The sequence below is a fragment of the Leuresthes tenuis genome, unplaced genomic scaffold (assembly GCF_036924035.1).
Source record: "Leuresthes tenuis unplaced genomic scaffold, fLeuTen1.0.hap1 SCAF_8, whole genome shotgun sequence".
Lineage (NCBI taxonomy): Eukaryota > Metazoa > Chordata > Actinopteri > Atheriniformes > Atherinopsidae > Leuresthes > Leuresthes tenuis.
In genome coordinates this window covers 10,943,992-10,967,714 of record NW_027325362.1, presented here as the reverse complement: position 1 = coordinate 10,967,714, position 23,723 = coordinate 10,943,992, and the positions used below count along the sequence as shown (strand labels likewise).

Genomic DNA, 23,723 nt, shown 5'->3' with positions numbered 1-23,723 from the left:
CCCTCTCGCCGCATGTCTCACTCTCTAAGAATATGTCCAGGCTCCTCCTCTTTATGATAATGTGACAGTAGCATCTCCACTCTGAGACAAGCCTCCGCTCATTCTGATTCAACTATGTGATCTGTTTTTCCACACACGGACCCTGTCTCCTGTCCTCTTCTTCTGTTATCCCCCTCTCCACCTCCGCGCACTCAATGCGCAACTCACACTCGCAAAGCATCTGCGTGTGTTCGGCGAAGTTACTTTCTTAAATAGTTTGACTCTGAAGTTTACTTTTGCACTAATTTTCCGACATGACCACTATGGCAACTCCTGCCGCTCCGACTCTGCTCCCCGCCGCTCCTCTCGGACACCACCCGGCACCGAGTTCTGTCTCTCCGGCCACCAATTCTCCGCCACCTGCGGCCACCTCCGCCGCTTCCTCCCCGGCTCCTCCGGTGGCGCATCCGGCGTTGCTTCACCAGTTCAGGCCGGATCTCTTACTACCCAATGGGACCCCGCTAAAGAGCGGAGGAGCCCCGGTGTCCAACAGCGCTAAGCCGGTGTACGCCACCGCGTCGCCCGTGGAGAGCACGCCGCAGAACAACGAGTGCAAACTGGTGGAGGTGAAAGGTGCCAAGCTGGCCTCGTTCACGGTGAGAGACACGGAGCTCATCTGCCTGCCCCAGGCTTTCGACGTGTTTCTCAAGCACCTGGTCGGCGGGCTTCACACCGTTTACACCAAGCTGAAACGGTTGGACATTACTCCGGTGGTGTGCAACGTGGAGCAGGTCCGGGTGCTGCGGGGGCTCGGAGCCATCCAGCCCGGGGTGAACCGCTGCAAACTTATCTCCAGGCAGGACTTCGAGACGCTCTACAACGACTGTACCAATGCGAGGTGAGTCGGGTATGGGGGGTTAGGGAGAGAGGCGGGGGTGACAGTGTGACTCTATCGTGATGCGGTTGATGTTTGATTGAGGTGGGGGGGCTGGTGTAACAGGTTGGGGTTACCAGGTACAAAAGAACTAGAGACAATGACAGATTTTTGACCTGTAAAATTAATACTATTCATTTGATTGTCGGTCAGCAAATCATAACAGAGGTATACAATAATATCAATTAAAGCCTATTATGAATGTTACACTTGTGGTGATGTCATCTCGTGGTTTATAACCCATAGTCTGGGTAAACAGGTCTGTATTATGTTTGGACTTGTTATTGCTTCACTCATTTCTGAAGCCACCAAGCTCCCTGAAAGCCACTGAAAATAGATGCATTTTCCATAAATACACTTTTCATTAAACAAAAATAGCTTTTGTTGCTTTTGTTTGAGATTGACATGATTGACTTGACTTGATCACAACTGACTGTAGGTCCAGTTAACCCCCTTTTACTGGTCACGTTACTGCTGTTAGGCCTGTAACCAATTACCATCTTAATGGATGATAAACGTTGTGATGGTGTTGACGATAATGAATTTTAGTAATCTTAATAAGAAAAACACTCTTAAAAGTTTGTCACGTTATCACAGGCTGTGATCTGTGCCTCACTCTGACACACACACACACACACACACACCCATATGCTCTTCCTCTCTTACACACTCGCACTTGCACACACTGAATCTGACACTGTCATTCTGAGAAATTGATTCTTCACAGAAATTAATTAATTTTCATTTGGCCCCAAGCGGCAGCTTAAATCAGGACAAGCTCACTCACTCACTCACTGATCCTTTTGCTTTCTCTCCTTTCCCCTTCCTCCCTGCCTCCCTCTCCCTCCTTAATAACTTGCTGTCTTATCATATCAACACTCTTTAGCCCTGAGCATCAGAACAGAGGAGATGATTAAATGAATTCTCGGTATTTATGATGCGATTATGTAAATGAGCTGTTTTGCAGAACTCCGATGGTGACCAACTACATGGGTCATCAATCCAGTGCGGCGCAGAGATGTTTGGATAAAGGAGCTAAATTGGCTGGGATTTGTGGTTTCCTGGTGCCTCAGCCTGCTGTCATGCAGGCCACATGCTCATAACAGCATGAGTTTGAATCCAGAGGAGTGTGGATTAGCCTTAGTTTTGGGAATTTATATTGTTTGATAGTTAATCCTTGCTCCTTGGAGCATGAATGATCCAATTTACACCTGCCATTAACTGCAGATACAGCATGCATCAAGATGTGCACAGATAAACCAAACAAAAACAATGTATGAACTACATTTCCTCCTGTTTCCGACATCGCTGCAGTGCATTGGCATGGTGGTATTTTTTACAAATTGGTGGTGCGTTTTGTTTTTGTTACCAGATTAGAGGTTTTAAGACAAGTTTTGACTTGTTGAGGAAACCCAGATACACTCCAAAACAGCACTAACAGTTATGGGAAACATCTTCTAGCCCTGTGTGTGTGGATTAACACCTGCGCCTAAGCTTTTGCGGCCCTCCAACCAAGACAAAATCCAGATGCATCTTCTGGCTGCTTTGGGATTTCTTCTATGTCTGGTGTTAATAGGAACGTTGTTATACAACCCCTGAAAATATACAGCCTCTGCCATCTCTAATTATCCACACAACACTCAAACAGCCTTTAGTTAATGAGATCTGAAAACATCACTCGTCTGAAATCTTCAAACAACTTGCCTGATTCTTTGTCTGAGGGCTTCAAATGTGCTGCGGTAGCCATTAGTATCAGCCCCCCGCATTAGAAGTTTTAAGTAATCCCTTGTGTGGATGGAGCACCGTGCAGTAGCAGGTAAAAAGTGAGACCCAAGATGGTTCTCGTTAAAGCAGGAGGACTGCCTGACTAAACCTTAAAGTTTCAAGAACATGATGATGGGGCTTTCTGACGGCGTCAAGGCTCACTAAGGTTTGTGTTACTGATTAAGACAGACATCACTTATTATTTTCTAGTTCACTAGGGACCGGCTGGAGGAAAAAGAACAGGCCTGGCGTTTAACAGTAGTTTAACATGACTAACTGAAAGCTTAACATGGATTCCTGCGGCCTATTCTTTTGGCTGCTTGCTTATTTGTTTGCTCTTTTTGAAACATATTAAAACAAAATGTTTTTAAGCAGTGGACATGAAAATGTGCCCTATTTATCATTGTCTTTCTTTTCTTTGTCTCGCTCTTTCTCTCCCTGATGTGTGTACTCGGACACACACGCTCTGACCACTGACTCATCAAACCATGAAGAAGGGCCGACTTCACCCTCACTCACAGCACAGTTATAATTCATGCATAGGTGGCACACAAACACACACAAACTCTCTGTCGTCGGCTAACACACACAAACTCGCACGGTCACGCCTGTGTGTTTGCTGGCTTTGCTGCTAAATGACATTAGTTCCACAGAGAGAACATGGCGTGTAGGAGGCAACCTGATCCTCCGTCCTTTTCTTTCTCCCTCACAAAGGAACAGTTTCATTCTCTGTCGGTAACACACATCAAACAGCTCACTCGGGTCAAACAGTGTGTGTGTGTATTACACATATATGTATACATTATGCAGATGCCAAAAATGCCACCCCTCCCACATGTTACATAAAAGTGGTGTAATGTGGCGAAGAACAAGATCTAATTATTACCCCCAAGAATGTGTTAATTACAGCGTATGCTTTTGCATATGTGCTTGTCAATCTTTTGCATGCAGAATCTGAAAAGAACCAGAAGATAGAGGCAATGCTTAATCAAAGAGTTGGTATTCCACCTGATATGTTCCATACAGACAGTTTTGTTTGCTTACATTTAATTTCTGCTCCCAGCCTGCTGCAGTGGAGGGGCATTTTCTTTTGTTTTAGCTGCTGCATTTCAAATGACACAGGAGCTTGTGAACAGGCCACTCGTTATCATGTGACAACAGTTTTCAGAGGAACAACTTCTTCTAAAGCAATTCTCTCTATAAAAACTGCTAAGAGAGTTGAAATGGTTTAGAGTGGTTTGCACAGTATGAGCAAAATCCATTCGCTACAAATTCTTTAGGGTGCAAGCAGTAAAAGAAAAACCTCTGCACCCTAAAACTGGCACAGACACTAATAGAGGTAAAAAGCAAAATGTGTGGTTTTTTTTTTTGTAAATTTGGTTTATTTAGCTTTTTAAAAATTTTTTTAACAACAATTAATAAGAAAAACAGGTGGAAGCGTTGCAGAAGAAAAGTGAGCTAAATCAAGCGATGAATGATAAATGAGTCAAAGTGGCCTGCCGAGCACAACAAAAGCCCTCTCTTTGTGTTTCTTAGTGGCAAAGTTCGGCCTTGCAAGTTGGCAGTTGGCGTTGTGTGTGTGCATGGGGAGGTGGACTCCTCAAAGCTGAGCCCCACCGCCACACCATAACTCATTGTCAAAGTCAGCAGTGTTAGGATGAAGAGGAGGAGGAGGGTTGTGTTCAAGTGTGTTCAAGTGTGTGTGCGTTAGGGTGGGGTATGTTAGCTCAACTTTAACCTCCGATCTCTTTTGATGTTTTATAGAGACGAGCACGATGAGATAGAGAGGGCCTCCGTATCTTCCCCTGTGACAGGTTTTAATGGAAAGCGCGCGCATACTTTCACAGAAACGCACAGTCTTGACATCGTCTTGACCCTGGAATGTGGAAGAGGAATGCAAGACAGTATCAGTTTAGGAGATCAGATTTTTGCCATAATCAACCGTCCTGTGTGTGTCTGTTGTCCTGCCTGCTTCTTTCATGACATCATCACACAGGCTTTCCTCATAACAATGGCGCATAAAGCTTTTTGGTCCTTGATTTGAGAGGAAAATCACAACATCAATCTTTCCCTGCCTTCTATAACCAGCAACATAAGTCTTCCTGCGTACAGCGACGACGTTATGATTTATCAAACCGGACCGTGACGGCGAATACAAACCTATGTGATGAACGCAGATAGAAAGGATGGGAGCATGGGAGCTGTAAACCGCTGCTAATGTATTCCAAACAAAATCTTGTTTGAGCAAGTTCTTTTTTTTTCCCCTCTCTGTCTCCTACTCACACTCACATAAACACAGGCACACACAGCTGCTACCTATCAGCACCTCAGTCCCTCCAAGCCAGTAGCTGTTCCACTGTTTTGACTGTAACACTTCCTCTTCTTTCATTACTTTTCTCTTTCCTTCGTACGTGTGTGTCTTTGTGTGTGTGTGTGTGTGAGGGAAACAGAGAGATCTGTCATCTTTGTTGTGTTTTGTTTCTGTTCCACCTGTGCTAAGCTCCAGCTGCCATGTTTGGCGTTTCATGTTTCAGGTAACATACACTCGCTAAGCTTAGAGGGCAGAACTCAATGTACAGAGTACCTTTCTGAAAAAAATATGTGTGTGTTTGTGTGTGTGTGGCCAGAGTGTTGGCATGAGGGAGGACGTCTGGGTGAGATTTTAATTAAAGTTTGAGACAAAGAGGTCATAAGCCATACACCCCCTCCTCTACACACACACACAATGAACTGTTTTCTCTCTTCCCCCCTCCTCTCCCTCATTCCATCCCCTCAGCTTGATGACTTTTCCATGAAAGGCTTTTTCATTAATCCTACCTCAGGGAACCGGTGCTCTCCAACCTCACACACACACACACACACTCAAAACACACTTGCATGCACAACACACACATAGACCTCCCTTCGTGGGTCACTTTGATGTATCAACGCACTTGCAGACTAAACACAAAATTAGGTTCCAGTTTTTTATGCCCCCTAAAATGCAACATATACAAACACGCACACTACGCATCCACCCACCAACACACACACACATACACACAGAGGCCATTAATTAGTGAGTGCAAATAAACAGTAGTAAGGGAAAGGGAAGCGGCTGCAGTAAAAAACCAACCACAGTCTTTGGTCTCTGTGTATTTTATTTCCCCCCGCTGATGTTCACTTTTGCATCTGTGTGTTTGTGTGAGTGTGTGCGTCCATTCGAGGCGGTTCAACATCGGCTGCAGTGGAACTGTGTTGCATTACCTTCAAACTTGAAACCTAAAAATACATTTCCTGCTTTTGTTAAGCTCAGTGTGCTTCTCAATATGCGCTGCAACAAATATTGTGTGCAATCTGAATCCACCTCCACTAAAACACCACACACTCATACGCACACACACGTTTTTACAACTCTATCCCTCTTGCACATTCCTGATAGCTGTCTTTCATGCTGTGAATTTGGGCGTGCGTATGTCTGTGTATCCACCGAGTGTGTTTTTCTCACTGCCTACAGGATTGTGTGTTTGTGTGCGTCTCTCACTGTACGTGCACCTGTGCGTGTGTGTGTGTGCACGATATCTGATGTCAGCTGTCACATCCCAGTCGGTCTGGGCCCATAATAAGAGACAATAATAACAACTCATTAAAACCGAGGGCAGGAACTGTGGAGCTCATCGGCTCATCAAATTAACCTTTGAACACTTCATACAGACACACATACACACCAGCCAGACGAGACCCCACTCTCACACACACACACACACACACAAGCTACCTGTTTTTCTCCCACAGTTAGTGACTACACAATCTTTCTGTCTTTTTGTCTCTCTTCATCTCCCCCCTCTCAGCCAGTGGGTGTGTCAACAGGGGATTGGTCCTTTCTGCTGGGTAATTGATGAATTATATGCAATATGCAAATGAGACGCCATTAATCTCCTGACTGACAGCTTCGTTTATGGGGCCTTAATGACGGCTGGATTAGATTCTAATTAAAATCTGCTCAAAGACGCCCCACGCTAGGAAGCTGCTGCTTCTAGTCTTTCTCTCCCTACTTTTTTCCCCCTCTTTCACACCTTTTTTTTTTTACTCTCAGGCACTCTTCCTCTATATCATCTTATCCTCTCACTTTACACCCCCTCATCCGTCACTCTATCTCCTTTTTCAACTTTATTGTTCTCTCAGTTTCTTTTGCTTGCTGTCACACCTTCTTCGTCTCGTCTCTCCCCTCCTCCTCTCCCCCTTTTCACTCACTGTCTTTTAATATCACGCGGACACAGACAGACACACTCTTGCCCACAGACTTGTGTTATGTCAAGCTGCTATGAAAGGAGATGAGGTACGCTGGTTATCATTAAGCCTGATGTTGCCCGTGTCATTTCCACTGTCAGGACATTCACACCATTTAGTCAGAGCTGAAGTGATGTCTGACAGCTTTTCACATACTTCCTCCAGGATTGATTGAGCATGCCCGGTTCAATCAAACTACACACACGCACATACCCACAAGAATCTGTGTGAATCTGCTTGTAGTCACAGGCTTTATTGGGGAAATTTGTGACACGGCGGGAAAAGGGAAATGAATGGCCAAATGAGGAGAGGATTGAAAGTGAAGGAGGCGAGCGAACACATTTAATAAGCAAACAAATGAATGAGTAAGCTGAACAGTAATGAGGTGCTTTATTGATGCCATAGGGAAACTCCTTTTTTGCTTGCTCGTATCCACAGGGAGGTCAGATTTGCTGTACAGCAGTCTTCCTGGAACCGGTCAGGTTTCAGTGTTTTGCTTGTTGACGCTTCAGCAGGATCAGAGGTTTACAGACTGAAGGACACTTCGTCTAACCAGGCCACCCATCTCAGTCTCAGCATGGAAAGCTGCCTAATGACTAATGCTATTCTGTGTTTTCTGCCTGCAGTTCGAGGCCTGGACGACCGCCCAAGAGGCTGCAGAGTGTGACAGAGGGCGGGACTCACCACATGCTGTCTCACAGTGGTCTGATGCACGCTGGGATCATGCCTCCTGCAGGTGACCACCCAAGGCTTACCATGCACATACAGTACATACATGTGCTGTAGAAACAATATTACACAAGCGCATGATCATAGGAAAGTATGTTGTTACACTTTGCACTTTAGATTTCCTAATCAGCTGTAAAATACAAGATCCAAAACTAATCCAGAAAGTGTTCTTCTGTTGAGGAACTTTTTAATTTCCATTCTGTTTGTTCTTACTCGCCACAAATCACTTTTTAATTTTCTTAAATAGTTGCTTTATTTCATGGGCCATAATCTTCAGTTCTGATAGATTCCTCCCTGTGAATGCCCTCTTGTAGTTTGTGTTATCGCCCTAATTTTTTTGCTTCACAATAACAGAGGCACAAGAAACAGTCCTGATCAGGATTCTTTTTTTGTCCTTTTAATCTTCATGTTATTAAAGAAAAAGCAACAGCTGCTCATTAAAAAAATTGTTTTTCAACATGTTTAAGTCAAAGTAGGCCAATCAAACAATCAACTCACATCTTTTGTCAAAACCTTTATTTGAGTAATGAATCAGTCAGCGTTTTTAGTCCAACTCCATGGCATTTTAGGAACATTAGGTTTTAATCAAGGAACAAGCAAATGGAAAATAATGTAATTATATTTATAAAGATGCTCAACACTTGGAAGAAGAATTGCTGTTACTGCTCCACATGTGGTTATGTACTCTGTTTCAGTTCAAAAAGTTAAATATGTGGGAATATGAAACATTAACCGATTAGAATACATTAAAGAATAACGTTGTTAAAGCTGTTTTGTGGGGTAAGTCAGTAACATTATGACATCTAACAACACAAATATAGTATGGACATAAATATAGTATAAAGATAGTAAAGTATTTATGAATCTTGATAAACATTTTGATCAAAAAGCATACATGCTCATGGTAGGAATACTCAAAGTTTATATCGTAAAGCTATCTCTAACAGTCAAACTAGAATCTTTCTTTCACAGACTACATCACTACCAAAAATATAAAAACAGAATCACTTTAATGTGAAAATCTATTGTCAATTGATAATTCAATAATTGAACTCCTTAAATCTCCAAATCATCAGAAAAGTAGAAATCCCTCTTTTGACTCCATGAACAGATTTACAGATTTAGTGTTTCTTCAGATTTTTAGTTTTTTAGAACATGACATGAAATGAAATGATGTTGCAACCAGCTGTTCTGTCCCATCAGTTTGAAGAAAGAACAGAACGCTTATGCAGAATAGATAGAGGACGGGGCGTTTTTCACTACTTGTTGTGCAGCCCCTCGTGATGAAAGATTTTGCCCATCATCGATAGCATGAAGAGGTGGGGATCTGGGAGGTGACTGGTGTGTTGATTAATAAAATTAGCATACATGCTGCTGACACATGAGAAACAGCTCATAAGTTGCAAGCTTGGTCTTTTTTCTTGAATTAAAAGTACACAAAGTCCTCTGCTAGGTTGAGTAAGCAGTATAATCTTTAGACCTCTGAAATATGACTATGAATATGTTTAATGTGTCACTGTAAAACTTCCTGTTCCTCTTTCTCATTATTAGCCTCTGCAATTATAAATCGAGTTTTGGGATAATTAGATTCTTTTAAAGGTAGTAGCAGATGACTCATGTTGGGTGTGCGTGATTTCAGAATCTGTATATTTGTGTTTTTACTATCATGTTTTGCCTTTCTTCATGTTATCCTAGTCTACTGCTGCTAAAGACCATAATGCTGCTTGTTTAGCTACAAACAGTTCTGTGTTTGTGTCTATTGTAGAGTGTTTTCATGTGTGTAAGTGTGTGTGTGTGTGTGTGTGTTTGATGCACAGAGAAAGGAAGAGAAGTAATTGTTAGCACCTCACCGCTCTCAAAGTTGCCCTTGGCTTTGTGCTCTTCACTGCAACCTGATCTTTTCATTCCCCGCCTCAAAAGAAGCCATTTTCTATTAGCCTCCGCTTCCTCTCACTGTTCAAAGGTGCTTGAGTGTGTGTGTTGTGTCTGTATGAGCGCTCAAGAGCATCTTTCTCAGTGGGAAAAGAGTCTTTTTCCACCAAAGGAGAGGGCACGACGGCAATGTCAGCACCACTGATTAGAAATGGCCACATGAGAGGGGAGAAGGAGACAGAGAGATGGAGGACATTTGAGCGTAAAAGGCAGGAAAGATCTTTGATGTGATCCTCCTTAGTCGCTTCTTCTTGCCTTCATGTGCTCACACATACACACATGCAACACAGTGGCTTATGTCCCGCTGTGATGCTGACATTTGAAAAGGTAAAGTAAGGAGAGGGGATGGGAGGAGAGGGCAGGAAAGAGAGAAAGAGAAGATGAGAAGAAAAGGAACAATTTGTTTTGGTTGTCGACGTCTTTGGCAGACAAACTATTCACCTCAGACTCCCATTGTCTAAGGAAAAAATAGCACTCAGCAGTTGAATTTGTTGCAAATGTTTAGATGTATCCAAGATCAGGAAATTAAGACTTACGGTTTGTTTGCATTTCCTTAGTTGTGTTTGCACAGTTGTGTGGTTTGTCTTAACCTTAATAATTCACCATGTTTGTCTGTATTAGTGCAAGAGATATTTAATTTTCTGTTTTCAAGGCTGCCCTGTGGGTCACGCTACCTTTCAAGGTTCAAGGCACAAATTAAAACGGGTCTCCACCCTCCTGCCAGATTAAGTCACTCTCAATTACATATTATCCAAAAGTGCACAACCTCTATTAAAAGGTATTTTCACATTTTGTTTCATGTCTCCAATTCTTTATTTCTGATAAGGAAGGGCTTTCTGGTTGAAAGGTGGAGCTGCTGCTGCCGTTGGGTGTCATCCTGTGTGCTGTGCTGTGGGATGTGATATCCCTGTGTGGGTGAGATGAATGTCTTGGCTTGTTCCTATCACTGCCGATTCCCTGGCAGACTAAATGGCCAGTGCAGCGGTGCAGTCAGAATGAATGGCTGGCCTCTGTCTTCCCATGACAACCTCCTGCCTACCCACTGCTCTAATCCTCCACCGGGGGCCATTGATCTGGCTTTTATTGATTCTTTTTCCCCTCTTTTCTCCCTCTCTATATCTGTTTCTGTCTCAGATCTCTCTGCCCTGGCCAAAAAGATCAAGTTGGAGGCGATGGCCAGTTACCACAGCAACCACCAACATGGCGGACCAAATGGAGAGAATGGTGACCACAACACCGGACTGGGTGAGTCACTCACTTTGTTTTTTCAGTCCCCACCCACACGTGCATGTATGCGTGCAAAATGTTCAGTTACAGTCATAAAACAGTTGTTGTCTGAACACATCTGTGATTTCAAGTCAGTACAACTTAAGCAGCTGTGGCACTGTTGAATCACGCTGATTAAAACCAGGATGTGACATCACCTCTGTTGCCTGTTTGCTTCCTCTGAAAGCCGATAAATGAAAGCAAAATACAGCAGCGTTCAGTCGGTTCTTCAGAAGAAATTAGTACAAGACATCTGGCTTAAGTCATCCAAATAATCAAAACATAGTGTGCCTTACAGGTTTTTCTTGTATATATTTTTCCCAAAATAAGTGACTGCAGGGATTATTATTTCCTGAAGCTTTGATTTGTTTTCATATTTGTGCAATTCAGTGAGATTCAAGAAACATCTCCTGAAAGGCACAGTTGAACATCCACACTGTAGCCTCAAAACATCATCTGCAAATCATTCCTATCTATTAGTCATCGTATTGAGAAAGTATAAACAGAAATGTACTAATGCTTTAACTCCTCCTCAAAGAAAATTTAATATTTAGAAAACTCTTTTTCCCCAATTTGAATTCAAGCCTGTGTGATATTAAAGTATAACTAATGCTGATACAGATTTCAGTTAGGAAAAACAATGACTCTGAACATAGAAAAAAAGAAAAAATACTTGACTTCCCAGCAATATATTTTCAAACCAATTCAGCGCTTAGGAACTTATGTTGCATGTCATGCATTCTGCTATATCCGTTGCAGACAGTGTTGTAATCACTGGAGTAAATCACAGATATCAAAATATCTGTAATATGCCATCAGTAGCCAATAATAAGGGCATTTGGGTATGTTAAACAGGTTTTAGATATAATAAGCCCTTCATGAATTAAAATTGCTCATATTTAGCTCTTCACTTGGACCTTATTTAATGTACAGCAGCTATGGATATTCAAATTAGCCCTGCCAATACCGCAGCTGCTTATCCTCTACTCCTCTCAAATATCCTTGACTCTTTGGCTTGACTGTTAGCAAACAGCTCATAATCTGTTACTAATGGTAGACAAACCTTTGTCACAATCACCAGGACTGATTTCTTAAGTTTGTTACGTATGAACACTGGCTGTATGAATCCAACATGTTGGTATGCTGGGGGCCAAATGCAGAAATGCTCAGCCATAGCTAATTATTTTGCTTATCATATAGAAAACTGGATTAAAAAATGCTGTAGATGTACAAACAATCTCAAAGCCTTAATTTTCGTTGAAGAGCTCTTAAATATAGTTGTAATAGTTGTCTCCTGTGTGGAATAACATTAAAGGGAAACGAGTCTTTGCTTTTCACGGTTGAGAAAGCAGTATGTCCTCATTTACAGTTAAGTCATTTTGTCCCTGGAAGGCAAAGAATCACCTAATTTTGGAATTGAATCCCTTTGGTTGCTCATTACATGTGCAGGTATACTTTTTAGTCTTAAGTTATTAAGAACGACCCCCTTCACTGCTCCCCTCCCTGGCTTTGCAGTGAGGATGAGCAGCCAGCAAAACTGGAGCATCAGTGGACAAGAGTAAGCACACCGGGATGATAGAGAGATGAATAAGATGAGAGGCTGGAGCCAAATCAATAGTCTTCTCTCTAATTCACTATCCTGAATGCAAACGACAAACGCTGGACAATCGATGGCAGGACGGGCACATGCACACACATGCACACACGCAAACACAAATGTATACACACAAACAAATCGGGCGCACCATCCCCACTGTTATCGACAGGTTAAAGTGACATCAGTGTGTTTAGACAGATGACAGGGCTTATGGAGGTCTGTGTGGAATACACTATCAGCCTGGGACACACACACTTAACATGTGGAGCACACTGCATGGCTTTAGGATTGAAATGAGAAATTGTCCTTGCTGTTTTTCAAAAATTACAAAGACATACAAGTAAAATCCCTTCTTTGAAGTCTTTGGTTTTGTGTGTTCTTCTCTGTGCTCATGTCGGTAAACACCACCAGCATTAAGCATTGTTTACCGTTGTGTACACCACGACTGCCAGCATCTGTGTGCAGTTAGGTGGCTTAGTTACCACCAGCCATTATAAACCTGTAAAGTTTAATCACTGTTAATGATAGAGTCAAGTGGAAACACACACACAGACAAACACAGCACAGGCATACAGTAAATACATAAGCACAATGTGTTTTTTCCATACCGCCACCCACCGCCTTATGGGAAGGATAGGCCCCTACCAGAGCTCTAACCACTACAAAGGCAATCTCAGATTACACACATGCACACTCTCACAAATGCTGAGTGTGACACCTTATGGGCTGTGGAAGAGCGGGGAGCAGCCATTTCTGCATTTAACAAGATCTTCTGGGAAATTTACAGTAACTGTTTGTTTACAGTAATGGTTTGTTTGGATAAACATAAGAGAGGCACTTTGACTTTTGATGTTTTTTAATGAAACATAAGAGAAAGTGATGGGAGGGCCGAGAAAGTGAAGGGGGGGGGGGGTTACCAAGAGGGAGAGAATGAGAGTGAAAATGAAATTATTGAGGGAAGTGGGTTTGGACAGAGGGGCAAAAGTGGAGCATTGGTTTCCAACTGAGGCTTAATATTTGGCTGCTAGTTGATTGTCAGAGCATCTGGTTATTCAACTCCATTCAGACAGATCTTTTGTTTGGATTGGTTTCTGCTCTGGACAAGTGACAAACTAATCTGCCAAAATGCACAAAGCACTGCACATATGTCCAGCGAGCCCAACTCATAAAGTAAACGCCTCACCCTTTATTTCTTACTTTGCCTGCTCGTTTCCTTTCTTCCACAGTCTTTTCTTTCTCTCCTTCTCCCCTTTTATTTGTTCTGTTTCATCTCTCTTCTTTGGATCGCTTTTTTTGTTTTGCTTCCTCTCGTTCTATTATTTGTGACAATTGTGTGGAATAGAGTCCAAGATTTTTTCTTTTGTGTTTATAATTACCCAGCGTGCATTGCTGGCCCAGCACCAGGACTGCCATCAGCTTCTTTTGTTTCACTTCCTCCCTGTGTTTCTTTTGTTTTTGTTTCTCCTTTTATTAAATGATAAATATTTATGTCATTTTCTCCCCCCCAACTGGATTGTTTGTTTCATGAATACAAGGACTGCAACAGCCCACTAGGGTGCTGTTGAGAGGAAGGGTTTTCTTCATAGATAGTGACTGCTTGTCTTAAAGAGAGGAGTGTGAACAACAGATTGGCAAAGATAATAAGAGTTTAGTTTCAAGTGCAGAAAATGCATTGGATCAAGATAAAGAACACAGTCATTTAAGAAAATAAATCTTATCTCAATTCCAGAGCAGCTGAATTTCTGTTTTTGCCCATAGCAACACATTGAGGCTATTATAGTCCTTACATCTTTGAGAGGCACTTGTCCTGCTCATAAAAACAAACAAAGTCACACCCTCTTCCACTTTACACCTTTACTTATCTTTTTTCCACAACGCACATGGCTAAATCCTTGACGGGGACATACACATATATTTTCAAGTCTAGCTTTAGAGGCAGACCAGGTTTGGAATATGAAGTATAGGATTGACACCAGTGTCATGGCCTTTTAAATTTGAATAGGTCAGCACACCTGAAAATACACCTGAGATAAGAATAAAAAACAACGAGACAAAACTTCCTTCATGATGGTTGCTTGTATGGTTGTCTTTTTGGCCTGTAAATAATGCTGCAAGTAATGTGAGAAGCAAATAACTTATCAGCACTTTCTTAACTCTGCACCTTCTTTTTCTATTATATTCGGCTCCAGTTCTGGATCAGTTACCGTTCATGATGATGTCACATCCTCTGATACCTGCCAGCCTGGCGCCGGCTTCCGTTTCCATGGCGATGGGCCAGATGAACCGACTAAGCACGCTTGCCAGCATGGCCAGCGTGGCACAGCTCCACGCCAACCCCCCTGCCAGGGCTCCCACCTCCGTCATTAAGGTGAACTCAGAGGCCCATCAACCTGACAATCAGCCAGGAACCGTCTGAGTCCATGCAACTTCTGAGCTGTGGAAGAAAGCAGAAGTTTAGAAGTATTTGAAACAATTTGAAAAAATTGTTCCACGGCATCATTTTTTTATTAATTTTTTTTAAAATGCAGACTGTTGCTATAAAACCGTGCATTGGACGTTAAAAATGCTTTAGCACAAACATTTCAATTTTTTTTTTCTTTTCAATTTTTCTTTGTCCTTAAGAATATTATTTGTTTTAGTAATTTGTAGATTAGTGTATTATGTCTTGTTACGCGGTGCAGTAAAAGTGCAGAAATTAAGACAGCTGAAAAGCTAGAATAGGCTGCATCCTCGCTGAAGCCGGCAAGTGATCTTGCCAATGCTTTGTCGACACTTGATACTGATTGGCTGGCATATTGCAGAAACAAAACATCGCTATATGACATATATTTCTAAATCTGAATAATACTATAATATACTGACAATAATAATAATAATATACTGACAATAGTATAAATTATATTTTGTCTGACATATATTGATATAATCTGGCTTCACACTCTGCAGATACAGATAAAGATATAATAGATAAAGATAGAAAGACAGATGAACAACCATCAAAGAACCCATTAGCTTGCTACCAACTAACAATTTCTAATGTCATCTTTAATTAATTTTTTCATGTCGTCTTTGCCTGTAAGCTTTGTCCATTTTGTGTACTATATATTATCGTGTTTTTTGTTAGGAGCGAGTGCGGGACAGTCCCTCCCCTTCCCTCTCAATGGAGGAAGCTCAGATGTCATCCAATCACAGCAGCAGTGTATCAAGTTCACCGTCGCACACAGAACACACTGCAGAGACCACACGTACGTACTCTTCTGTGTGATCTGAACACTGAAAGGTGGCGTTGACACACTGTCACAAACACGAAATATGATTTAGTATCATATCTAATACTGGAAATGATGAGTTTTTCACTTTTTGTATTTTCTCTCCAGATTCACTTCATGAGGGCCTGTCGTCGAGTCACAGTGTGTTGGGACACTCTCCTGGGATAGTGCAAGGGCCCAGAGAGACAGATGTGACTTCAGTGGAGTACAATAAGGAGAACAAGAGGAGCCACACTGACAGGGGTGATTATTACTGATATGTGATGCAGCTCTGCAAAGATTTAAAAAATGAAAAAAAAAAAATACAAAATCTAAACATTTCATTTTCGATTTAGATGTCTTCTTTTAAAGTGTCTTACAGGAATCAAATTTGTTGAGTTACATTGTCCACCTCGTTTTGAAGGTCAACGTCTTACTGCTTTCTGAGAATTTCTTGTTACATGCATTAATCATTTAGTAATAATAATGAGTAATGATTACTTCTCAGAAAAATCAATTGCCTTTGCACTAAGGCTGTCAATACTGAACAACAAGCATTCAGTTTCCCTGCGATCCATCCATCCATCTTTGCCATCTTTATGCTCTGCAGATTTAAACACCTGTGGAAAATGTGTGAGTTTCCTTGCTATTATTTATTTAAGCAGAGAGGTTCTGTAATCTTCTTACAAGAAAGAAATATCAGTAAATGGTCGATAAGTATTCACTGTCTATCCCTTTCTCTCCAACTCCACTCCTCCTCGCTGTCAGTGCCCCCCGGCCTCCCGTGGTGAGCAAAGACAAATAATTCAGCAAAACAGGACTCCATTAGACTAGGAAGCGGTGTTACATTAGCGAGCCATTTGCCGGGCCGCGGCCTAACGAGCCAGGCGGCCTCCCGCGCTCTCAGCTGGACCTCATCTGCATAACGACCGCCTCCCTGTCGTTAGGGCCCGCGTTGCCACGGTGCTGCAACGTCAGTTGTTTGGTTTTCTCTGTCAGGGAGGTTTGCATTAGCTTAATGAGGACTGCTCAAGGACAAACAGTCAGCAGAAATCTACAGTGAGAGAAAGAGTAAGGGAGACGGCGAGATGTTTGTATGCAGGTTTTCATGCATGTGCATGTGCCTGTTTAGATGTATTCTAATACTGAATCACATTATTGAGTAATCGAATCTAAAAATGACAAAGGCCTCCCAGGTAAGGTTTTAGAAGCTGTCAGGTATCTGTGAACATATTGACAAAGCAGTGATGGCACCAACCACCAGAATGCCATGCATCACACATCGCATTTGTGTGATTGATTTTCAATTGATTTTCCTGCATGCAAATGAAACTCATGTACATTTTCTGGATTGCAAGCTTTTGTATTTGACCTAGTACATCACAGGATAGGTTTATCTTGGATTGAACAGAGTTTCAAAGAGCTCTTCAGCGCTGTCATTCTGTCAGTCTATTGTATGATAATATATCTGTGAGAGAGGCAGTTTTGGCTGTGTGTGCTGTTTCAATGGTCTTTGAACAACATATCCATGCAGCAGAGATCAGAGGCCATCCCTGACACCTCACTCCCATTAACCAAACATCAGCAGAATTTTATTCTCTCTCTGTCTCTCTCTCGCTCCCCCCTTGCCTTTCCATTCTCTTCCGCTGACTGGCAGTCCTCACGTGGTGAAGTTCATTAGCCCTGGGGACGGGCGGGAGAGGAATAAGAGGGGGGAAAAAGAGAGATGAAGTTCGGAGAAAAGAGAAAAACAGACAGTGACCTTGGTTAGAGAGATGGGTAAATGATCAAACAAGCTGGCAGCTGTGTGTGCGTGTGTGTATTTATGCCAAACAGTGTGTGTGTGTGTGTGAGAGAGTGAGGTAAAGTAGGCGTAAAACAGTAACTCAATAAAGGATCAGTCACATCCAAGGAGCCTAGGGAGCCCACGCTGCTGACTGCGCACTTCAGCAGCTATGAATGTGTGTGTGTGTGTGTGTGTCTGTGTATGAGCCACAGGAGTGTAGTTGGATGCCCTCCGCTGAGCTCGCCAGCACCTGCTAATTACCTTTCTCTACAGAGCAATGCTTTTAGCAAGAAAGAGGGAGAAAGGGGAGGAGGGGGAAGGTATTGCTTCTCATCTGTGAAACACCTTGAATGTGACAGTTGCCAAGACGTGAGGCCGAGGCAGAGTAGGGGAGGTGGGTGGATTTGGAGCAGAAGATGCTGTGGTCAGCTAAGTAGGGAAAACACCGTCATTTGTCACAGACAGAGAAAAGTGCCAGATATCACATCGCACGTTCACACTCATCTCTGCTCCAATAACCACCGGACTCCCAGGACGTCTCCGTCCTCAGTGGCTCGGATGACAGTCAACGCGTAAAGTGAGCAACTGCCTGATGCGGGGGGGGGGAAATGCAGAAAATGGCTAATCTTCAGCTCCCTGACTGTCACGAATACAGAACATGCAGTTCTCAGGTTTACAAACAGATGGTCATCCATAATGCAGGTTCTTAACTGCTTTTATGGGAGATGTCAAGCTGTGAAGCATTATCAATAGGCAGACTGCCATCTAATAAAGGGTAACCACATTTTTAAAACCCCAAACCAGAACTTCTGTGTATGTGTGCATGCTCTTGCACACAGTACTTAGAGTAAACACCCATTGTTCTGTTGGGCTTGACATGTTTACAAGTAATTAAATTTACCAGAAAGCTTGGAATTTGCTTTGCGCTTTATTACATGTTGTCGCAAGAGTACTGATCCCTTTCCATATTTTAGATACATACATTAAATCCCGAATGCTTGCAAATATTAAGTTATGTTAATCATGAAAAATGTGTAAAGTTGTTGAATGCGAGTCAAATCCTTTGTGTCCAAAGGATGAGGAATGAACTTTTCATTTAGATTAGATTTAGAGTCTCATTTAGATCAGTATATGTACAAGGAGTGGTGCAAAATGCTGGTGTTGCTGAAAACCGGAATATAAAACAAAAACCTTGATATTCTGTCAATGATATACAGAGAGTGTGATATTGTTGTGACATCGTACGGATGGCAGATTGTTCTTTTTGTGCACTTTTGCACAGTTAGACACTCTAAAAAAATGTATTTTACAATAAGCATTTTGATTAACTTTTTTATTTCCTAGAGATATCACAATCATGTTTTATTTTGCTCAAATCTTTGAACCACAACACCTACATATTCTTTTAAGTTTAATGGCCAAATTTAGCCCTCATTAATGATGTGTTCAAATGAAGAAGTGATGTCACCATTGGATATATTTCCCAAGAGTGTCAGCTCAGGTGAAGCAGCGCTCTCTGTGTTAAACTGATTCAGTCAGGAGTGCATCAGCCTGACTGACTAGACATCAAACTGTCTCTCTGCCCTCCAGATAACAGCTCCTTGGCTGCTCAGACAACCAGGGAGAGCTGTGATAGACAAGTCTACCAGAAACCCCCATCAGGCAGGGAGAGCTGCGAGAGGGTATCTTACCCCGCAGGACAGAAGCTCTCAGCAGGTCTCCACCACGCTCCCTTCATCTTCCCGGAAGGCTTGTCCTCCATAGAGACCCTGCTCACGAACATCCAGGTGAGGCTCTGCTGGGGCTTTATTATTATCATACTCTAAGATGAATAGGAAGGGAGATGAGCCACTCTATGGGATTTCCTGAAATGGTAAATAGCAGACATTTAGGATATGCAGTAATTGGGTTGGGCGTGTGCTGACCTGCTTCTCAGATTTTACATGTCTTTGTTATCATGCAGTCACAATGAGAGCCCTCTTTGGCTGGGTTTTCAAAAAGGGGAAAAACCGCTTCATCTGACCCTGATGTGTTGTTAGATTCACCTTTAACAAGTAGTTAAAGGACCAGTGTTGACTTTCATCGTGTTAATAATCTAATTCGCCTCATCCTCTTTTTTCATGCTCAACTTATTTCAGGAATTAAACATGTCTCAAACAGTGGACTAGAATATTGCCTAAACAAGACACAGATACGTTTGCAATGAGATGGTTTACACAGTCAGCATGATTGTATAAGTTTTAGAATCACACACAACCCTTTTGTTGAAGTTTTGCTTGATCCTTTGAAGTAGTAGCTCACTGTGGTGTATTTACATCACTTGAGAACGGCAGACACCTCTCTTGACTCTTGTTCAGTGTGTAACCTGTTGGTGTGTGCCTCTGTGTCTCCAAGCAGGGTCTGCTGAGGGTTGCCATAGAGAATGCTCGGGCACAGGAGAAGCAGGACCAGCTGGAGAGGACGGAGCTGAAGATGGAGCTTGTCAGAGAGCGGGAGCTCAGAGAGACGTTGGAGAGACAGCTTAGCATGGAACAAAAAAACAGAGGTACGACTGTCAGTGTTAGCTTCAGATGTTATCATAATGGTTTGTAATTGTTGGTTAGTGCTACATTTCCCCCATGAGTTTATTAACACTGACACAGTGTGTGTTTTAACACCAAACACTGACGATTCTGCTGTGCAGCTAAACAAGGTTGGTTTAATCCACTTCAGAGCTGACAGGGCGTCCATTAACTTGAAAATCAGATAAGGAAGTGAGGACACCTACAGTATATTACCCCTCAAAGCAGCTGCAGAGGTGAATTAAACTGAGGCTGGCAGTATCCTACAAACTAAATCAACTTTGGCAGCATCACAAAAGCTGTCATCTGCAGCGCAGTCAGAGAGAATTCCAACCAAGGGCATTTTGTTTGATGAGGTCACACCAGGTGGCAAAGTAGGTTACTGTAAAATGTAAACTCCAAGCCACCAGTCCCAGGATGTTGCATACCTGTTGATGGTGTATGGAACTGCAGTAAAATGGGAATTTGATCATTCAGACCAGCACCATGATGTGTTGTGACACACACTTTCAAATTCCATCTGTGAATCATAGTATTTTACTGTTTCTTTGAGCCAAAGGCAGTTTCTCCCCTTCTCAGAATATCTCTGTAAAAACACAACCATACACCACTCCCAATTCAGAATAATTTCATAGTACCTCAAACTCTTTTGATCTAAAGACTCTATTAAATTCAGAAAGCTGGGTGGCCTCACAAGAAATATAATAACCTAATGTCTAGAAAAACGGCAAAAACAGGAAAGTATTGAAAATTAGAAGCATCTTGGTAATTTGCTCGCGAAGCAAGCTTATGTTTAAACATGTATTTTTCTGTCATCCTTTCTCATATGTCCTCTCTCCTCCTCAGTTTTGATCCAGAAACGCCTGAAGAAAGAAAAGAGGAGTAAGAGGAGACTTCAGGAGGCCTTGGAGGAGGAGGTCAAACTCCGTGATCAGGCAGAGCACAGCCTGCTACACTCTGCCAACTCACACATAGGTACAGAAACAAAATACTATGTGTTGTATTTCTGTTGACTCAAAACTGAGCATAAAGTTACTGTGCTAATTCTCCTTTTCAGATTAGATGTCACTGAGCTTTTAGTACAACTTAGCCTTGAATATTCATTTGCCTCTAATTAGGTGTCTTTATTAATTAATGACCAAACCACAGGCCATCAATCATCGGCAGCCCCTCCTCACACAGACTCTGTGACCCAAGACGTGGATGGGAGCAGCCACGATGACAACCGGCTGGACACCAAGGCGACAGTACAAGGTGCAGCTGTCCAGATAACAAACACTGCTGTTTCAGTGTGTACCTGTGAAAACAGCCTTAGAAATTGATCAGCAAATATACGAGTAATTTTATTTGTAGAAAAACCATCAGTGCTAAAACAGTCTATCACAAAATCAGAGGTTCACGGGTTTGTTTTTTTGGTTCCATGTGTTCTCAAAATAGAAAGTATAGATGTTCACACAATAAGCAAAAGCATTAAACTCAGAAATGTTCACATTTGTGAAGGCACCGTACCAAGTTTGTGGGAATTATTATTAGCTGTGATAAAATTAATCAAAAAATTCCATTTCACTGTAAGAATAGTGGTATGCCTGCTGGTTGGAATTTATTTAGCTCCTGTTGACTGAGCTAAAACAACAGATTTTGTTATTTCACCTACTCCCTGCTTTTGATGCTTAACTGACCAGTCTACTGGAAGGGTTTTTAAAGATTTCACAGGGAGACCGCACCTGAGAAATTGAGCAAAATTAAATGAAGCATGAGACAGTTCACTGGGGCTACCGTTTTAATGGAGACAGGCGTTTTAGTATATTTATTTTGCCTACATTATTGTCTTCACAGGGACAGATTAATGAGAAAATCCCACATGTAACATCTTAAACAGACAGAAAAAGTAACGGCCATGATCTCTAGCCCGTCCTCATCAAAAGAGTGCATGGTTCCAGCCCACCTCTGCGCTGCACTGTGCCAAAACCACCAAACCAGACAGTGTGCTTGTTCAAAAGCAATTTTTAATTGAATGTCAGTGAAGCAAGAAGAGAACTGGCCACTAATTAATGGCTGTCTTAATTGTCCTCATGACGAGTTTGTTTGGACATTATTTGCATAATTAACACCAAGTAATAAATCATTTAAAGGGGAATTGTCTGTCATACAGCAGGGTAGAATGTGATTCCTTTGTGCCATGAAGTTTTATCACTAAAACTGAGGATCAGGGCTAGAAACACGCTTTGAACTTAATAATGCTCCTTTGTTATTGATCTTTGGTCATTTCTGTGTAAGGGCCTCTTCAGTATTTATATGAAGTGATTATTTCTCGCAGCATTTTCCCTCACATAACTAAAGAGTTGAGTTATCTATTTTTTTTATTATAATTTGATATATGATTTCTTTTGGATTTCAGAGGGCAGAGTTTTCCTTCAAACTACCGGGATGTACTAAGTTTGAGATTGAAGAGCGGATGAATGGCTGGATGGATGTCAGAACAGAGTGATGAAGATTCTTCATTTATGACTAAACAATTTACAGGCATGCTAGTCCTGCAGTGGCATCTGAGACGCAAATCCCCACCTCCCCCACAACTCATGGGTTACATCTGAACTTTCTCATTGCTCTCTTGTTTAATTTATTGCATTTATCACCAAATCTCAGCTGTAGTGGGAAGAGTACTTTATTCTGATGTTGTGTTTGACTGTGTTTATTTCAATCAAGGTTTTTAGATCCTAGATGAGGATGACCATAGTTGTTTTTTTGTCTGTGCTGTTTATTTGGACACAAGTGATGAATATAACTTGTAACAGAATTGTGTACATATATATAGTCATCATTTTTATTATTATTATTATGAAAAAAAACCATAATGGCATGTTGTACAGTCAGTAAATGACTTGTATTGTGTATGTTATGCAGTAGTGCAGTTTGACAATACAAACAATACAAATCCTTTTTATCAAACTATGCCGTTGCTTGTTTCGTTATTTCACAAGTACAGTTTTAAATTGAGTTGGTCCTTTAATTATTGTCACTTCATCAGTATCTGAAATGGGATTATATGACAGTATATTATGTTTATTGTGACAAATCCAGTGTGATTCAGGGTGTGGAGGAAAAGGAAGCCCATTTTCTTGTGATGTCTGTAAGTAAGGGTGTGGGGAATGAAGAGGCATTGATTTCCTCCAAAAAAACATGTAAGTATTGACAAACACACAGAAAGGTGGCAAGCAGGGTCACGTGTAAGCTTTCTGTCTGTGGATGCACGTTTTTTTGACGTTTCCCCCTCATGATAGAGAGGGCTTAGAGGTTTTACAGAGTGACCTTTGGTCAGAAAGTAGTTAAGATCATGATGTTTGGCAAATATATAGGAAAAGGTATTAAATTAATTAAGTCAAAAGTATTGACTTTTCTATTGTGTGAAAATCTGTGGTTATTTTATGATCTGTGTCCTCTAAATAATAGCTACAGATGACGGACTTATTGTAAATTCTAGGTAATATCAGTCAAATCTAGCTCAGTATTTTCCTCTGTTAAGAATTGGGAAAAAATCTCCATATCTATATATTTGTAAATCTAAGAAAGTTAGAACATTTTGTCACTCAAATTGTGTGTGTTTGTTAGGAACCAAACATACTTCTTTAGATTTTTTAAAGCAATTTTTCAATATATA

At 41.7% G+C, this 23,723-nt stretch overlaps 1 protein-coding gene across 2 annotated transcripts; it reads left to right on the top strand.

The window, feature by feature from the left end:
- Positions 1-85: 85 nt before the first annotated feature.
- dachc (dachshund c) lies at positions 86-23,014 on the top strand. Of its 2 annotated transcripts, none has more exons than XM_072390813.1 (11): positions 86-877; positions 7,573-7,682; positions 10,742-10,852; positions 14,660-14,838; positions 15,595-15,715; positions 15,848-15,982; positions 19,095-19,291; positions 19,902-20,049; positions 20,912-21,040; positions 21,215-21,319; positions 22,464-23,014. In XM_072390813.1, exons 1-11 carry the CDS (start codon positions 294-296, stop codon positions 22,499-22,501), a joined length of 1,857 nt encoding a protein of 618 aa, XP_072246914.1. In that variant the 5' UTR covers positions 86-293; the 3' UTR covers positions 22,502-23,014. The 2 variants fall into 2 exon arrangements, with proteins under 2 accessions (XP_072246914.1, XP_072246913.1); XM_072390812.1 differs by having other exon boundaries at positions 19,899-20,049.
- Positions 23,015-23,723: the final 709 nt, after the last annotated feature.